Below are 4,746 nucleotides of genomic sequence, written 5' to 3'. Positions count from 1 at the left end.
AATATGCAGAAGTCTCATCTATTCTTTAGAATGTCAAGGAAGATTCTGGCTATATTAGAAAAAAAATATTTATTGAGATAAAAAGAAAGATTAGTTTCCACTATTCTCCCAGATTTCTCTAGATTCTCCTAAAAGCAGAATCTCTCAGAAGTGATTTCTCTTCGAAGTCTACTTAAGAAGCATCCCTCAGCTGTAAATATAAAGGTAAAGTGTAAGAACAAATGAATTATAACATTTCTTTTACCTTGGAAACCACATGCTTTCATTATTATATGTTCCTTTGGAACTGTAAGACAACCATTTCAGGTGACTTTGGTATGTAGTAATAATAATCATTAAGAATGTGGGCTCTGACAATGGACTTTTTCCTCTGGGAAAAAAAAAGTAGTTTTTATTAATAGAAATCTAGAATCTGGATCTCTGAAATTAAGCTCAAAGATATCAATTTTAAGCAATAAATCAATACATTAACTTCTCTTCTATACATCTAGTTTGATTCTATTTGTGTTGCTTCCTTGGGAGATTTGAGATGATAATCACCTATCTTTGTACTGTGTGATTCAGGTGTCACTAGTTTCAACCTCACATTTAAGCAAAAAAGGTAAAGATAATGTATTTTATAAATGTTTAGCTGATGGTCCAACCTGATAGAAATAGCTTATTTTAGATGACATGAACACAGCTACAGTAAAGGAAAAATGGGTCGTTTGTCCTACGTCATCTTCTTATCTATATCATCACTATGTTAATGACCAGCCTTTTAATTTTCTAAAAAATTAAACTAGTTAATCTACATAAAATCCTATTTTTCTCTGCTTATATATAATAGGTCTTATTAAATCTCCAGCAGTTTAAAAGTTTCTTTTGGTGTTTTTAGAAAGAAGATATTGAGAAAATAGATTTTCCATTGTTTGGTTAAGAATGTATAGGCACCTTTGGATAGGAAATAAAGCAGAAAAGTAATAGGAAGTCTAGATTACTGCTTTTAAAACTAAAATTATAGAATACCCTTATAATTTGTTTTTCCTCAGTGACGGAGTTAGAACACAAATCATTAAGTTGTAAGGATACATCTTTTTGGGCTTTCATATCAGTCCAAATTGTTTGTGTTTATGTGTTAATTACTTATCACTTACTTTTCACATATACTATCTATTCAGTCGTTACCATAAAGCTCTAAGTATGGCTGGACCTACCCATCCAGTCTTTAAGGAGAGAATCTTGAGGCTCTCATTAATGAATATTAATCCCAAATAAACAGCTAATAAACAGAGGAGCCAGATCTCAAGATTAGTTTTTTGTATCTAAATCCAGGGCTCTTTCAACTTTTAATACACTGCTTTCCCCTATGAATGAGGTAACCCTATGACTGAGTTATTACATGGTATATAAAGAATTATACTGATTATTCTTACAGAATAACTATAAAAAATTTCAATATGACAGTACCAGAACTATGTTCTAGAAATACTTTCTGTTCGTGGAAAAATTGAGTTCCAGAAACAGTGTCTGGTTCAGGCCATGTGTACAGAGAATAACTTCACATGTTGAACAACCATTACTCATTTAAGAGAGTGAAGAAGGTTGAGATTAAGAAGATGGACTCTGGCATCACATTACCTTAGAGTCCATCTCAGCTCTATTAATCACTACATGTATGATCTGAGGCAAATATATAGTCCTTCTGTGCCACAGTTTCCTCAGATAGAAAATAAGAAGTTCCTGTGTCATAGAAATTGTCATGAGGATTAAACTAGTTAATCTACATAAAATGCTATTTTTCTCTGCTTATATATAATAGGTCTTATTAAATCTCCAGCAGTTTAAAAGTTTCTTTTAAACTTTTAAAAAATTTCAATATGACAGTACCAGAACTATGTTCTAGAAATACTTTCTGTTTGTGGAAAAATTGAGTTCCAGAAACAGTGTCTGGTTCAGGCCATGTGTACAGAGAATAACTTCACATGTTGAACAACCATTACTCATTTAAGAGAGTGAAGAAGGTTGAAATTAAGAAGATGGACTCTGGCATCACATTACCTTAGAGTCCATCTCAGCTCTACTAATCACTACATGTATGATCTGAGGCAAATATATAGTCCTTCTGTGCCACAGTTTCCTCAGATGGAAAATAAGAAGTTCCTGTGTCATAGAAATTGTCATGAGGATTAAACTAGTTAATCTACATAAAGTGCTTAGAACATTGTCTAGCATATAATAAATGCTTGAAAAAGCACGTGGCTTAACATGGTGAGGATGCTGATTATGTGCTTTTAGTTAAAGAATTAAATAAGACTTTAACCTTATTATTTGCTTGTATATCTGCAAATGAGTTCACATTTGGATCACTGAGGTCATAACAACTAAATCCTCTAATCTGCTTGTTACTATTTCAAAATACTTAACAGGAATATTGTCTCAATCTTGAAAGGCGGCATTAATCAGAATAGTAATAACTCTGAGAAGGCTATAAAAATAAGAGGTCACCTCTCTTTTGTCAAAGAATAGCACAACTCTCAGATATTTTGAGCTGTGCCTCAACTTCATTCAAGTAACTATGTCAGCAATGAAGATACTTTGTATTTTCCTGACCTTTTTCTTCACTGTGTCTTGTGGTCCATCAGGTAATGCTTGTTAATAGGGAAAGGAGGGAAGGTCAAAATGTTTTTTTAATAAATGCTTTCCTCTTGAAAAACAAATCAATTATTGTTAGGAGACTCCATATGAACAATTCACTCTATTTTGCATAGAAGAAGAAATGAGTGGAACTGATACTTGAGAAGATAAAGGGGGCAGAGGTAATTACCAAGATGTAGAATTAAACCTATTTGTTGTTTTGTTCGATAAGACTATGACTACTTAGGTGCTTCTTACTGCTTTCTCTTTTTAAATGTAATATAATGAACTAATATTGTAGCTGTTGTCAAAATTAAGCTTTTTATAACTAGCAGAGTAATTTGTGGTGGGGGGGAGGGATGTTGGAGGTGGATGTCCATTTAGAACACAGATCACATAGACTATTTTTTTCATATCTTTTTCTTTGACACTTGAGGAAGCATGCACAGATTAGACATTTAAGGATATTCTATTTAGCAAAAACAACGCCAGTGTCAAAGAAAATATTGTTGGATAAATAAGTACTTACACCAGTTTTTAAGGGATCGAACCTCAACTTTGTAATACAGTTGCCTGGGTATGATTTGAAAAACAAAATAGTTTATTTCTATATTTTAAATAACTTTATTTACTCATCTATCTATCTAACTGTCTATTTGTTTATTTGCACAAGGGGCTTAAATCTGGATTTATGATCAGAGCTACTTTTTCCTAGTTTTACAGAGGAGAACAAGAGAAAAAACAAGAGAAATTACACAGAGAAAAACAGAATGTTACCTTGTTCGTGGTGTTTGCAAGACTTCATGCAACACCTGGGAATACGTATATAATCACTGCGATATTAAGCCTTGCTGTGTTATACGGGAATACAGAAAGCCAGACGCTAAATACAATACTGCTACAGCTTATACAGATGTAAATTATAATTATACTACACCATACAACACTGCACTGTAACAATACTCTTAATAAAAACAAACTTTCTATAAATTTATTTTAACGGGCGCCTCCTCTGGCCTTCTGGATTTCATAACTATATCATGATGGCTAATGAGTTCAATGTTGGGATAGCACAAGAGAAATAAAGAAGAGAAATAAATAGCCTCTTCATTAAATTGGCAGAAGTTATCTTCCACTCATGTTACAAACATCCTCCATCCTTAATACTTCTCTTTACTTCTGGCCTATTTATCTGCCCTATGCAATAGCCTAATTATTTTCATATGATCTTTTAGGTATCAATCATCAATCACAGTTTATGCTACCTTTCCCTGTTTCAGTAAAAATGTACGTGGGTCTTGGACACAAAGTTATATACATCTTAATCACATAATAAGTCAGTATCAATCATGTGAGAAAAAGCAATCAAAGCTTAACAGTGAGCAGTATGTGATGAGGATAAAAACAAGTTAAAAATGTTTTAAAGGTATTTTTCTGATAAAATAACAAGAAAATTTGGAAATGTCAAAAAAGAAAAAGAAAAATTGTTTTGAATTTTACCACCTAGAACTACCTACCATAATCAATTCTGAACATAGGCAGCCAATCCAAGAGTCTTCTCTCCTGGTCCTTAAGCATTTCATTTAACTCCTTCATCTTATAATTAAATATTTAATGCTTCCATCCTTGTTCCTGTTTCCAGTGAACTCATTGTGTTTTCATTTTTCCACAGTCCACACTAATTCTATCATAATATTGAATTAATGTTAATATAAACTTTCTTATGAATTATAAAGCTTTCCATTAGTATATGCTCGACATTCAGAATTTAAAGCCTCCATTGAATGAATTTTTTTTTCTATGTATAACTAAAGATTTGAACAATATAAAAACTTAGATCAGCATTCTGATTACAGGAAATAAAAGATGTTCAGTGAATTGGGAGCATAAGAGGGAAAGATAATTTCCAATTTCATTGTCTTATTTGAAAAAAAAAGTTGCTGAACAAAACAATCATTCATTAGAGAGTATAGTAAGAAGTGTAGATTTGAAAAGAACATTTAGGACATGTTGAGTTTAAACTTCTTTGCTATCTATATGAGTAAAGTTCAGAAATGGAAAACGTGCTGTAAATATAGATTTAAGGAGCCATTGACTGAAGCAATGAGATAAAATCACCCAAAGAAAGGA

At 32.1% G+C, this 4,746-nt stretch overlaps 1 protein-coding gene across 1 annotated transcript; it reads left to right on the top strand.

The window, feature by feature from the left end:
• Window positions 1–2,566: 2,566 nt before the first annotated feature.
• DEFB113 (defensin beta 113) lies at window positions 2,567–3,573 on the top strand. Its single transcript, XM_023527693.1, has 2 exons — window positions 2,567–2,624; window positions 3,332–3,573. The coding sequence occupies exons 1-2, from the start codon at window positions 2,567–2,569 to the stop codon at window positions 3,571–3,573; spliced, it is 300 nt and encodes a 99-aa protein (XP_023383461.1).
• The last annotated feature ends 1,173 nt before the right edge of the window (window positions 3,574–4,746 follow it).

Source organism: Pteropus vampyrus, unplaced genomic scaffold, assembly GCF_000151845.1.
Source record: "Pteropus vampyrus isolate Shadow unplaced genomic scaffold, Pvam_2.0 Scaffold18, whole genome shotgun sequence".
In the NCBI taxonomy this organism is placed as follows: domain Eukaryota; kingdom Metazoa; phylum Chordata; class Mammalia; order Chiroptera; family Pteropodidae; genus Pteropus; species Pteropus vampyrus.
Note: the sequence above shows the minus strand (reverse complement) of the source record. Positions and strands in the feature narration are given on the sequence as shown.

Coding starts and splice junctions, on each gene's coding strand:
- DEFB113 (XM_023527693.1), top strand. CDS start 2,567: ATGAAGATACTTTGTATTTTCCTGACCTTTTTCTTCACTGTGTCTTGT. Junction 2,625..3,331: donor TGTGTCTTGTGGTCCATCAG/GTAATGCTTGTT, acceptor ACTTTTTCCTAG/TTTTACAGAGGAGAACAAGA.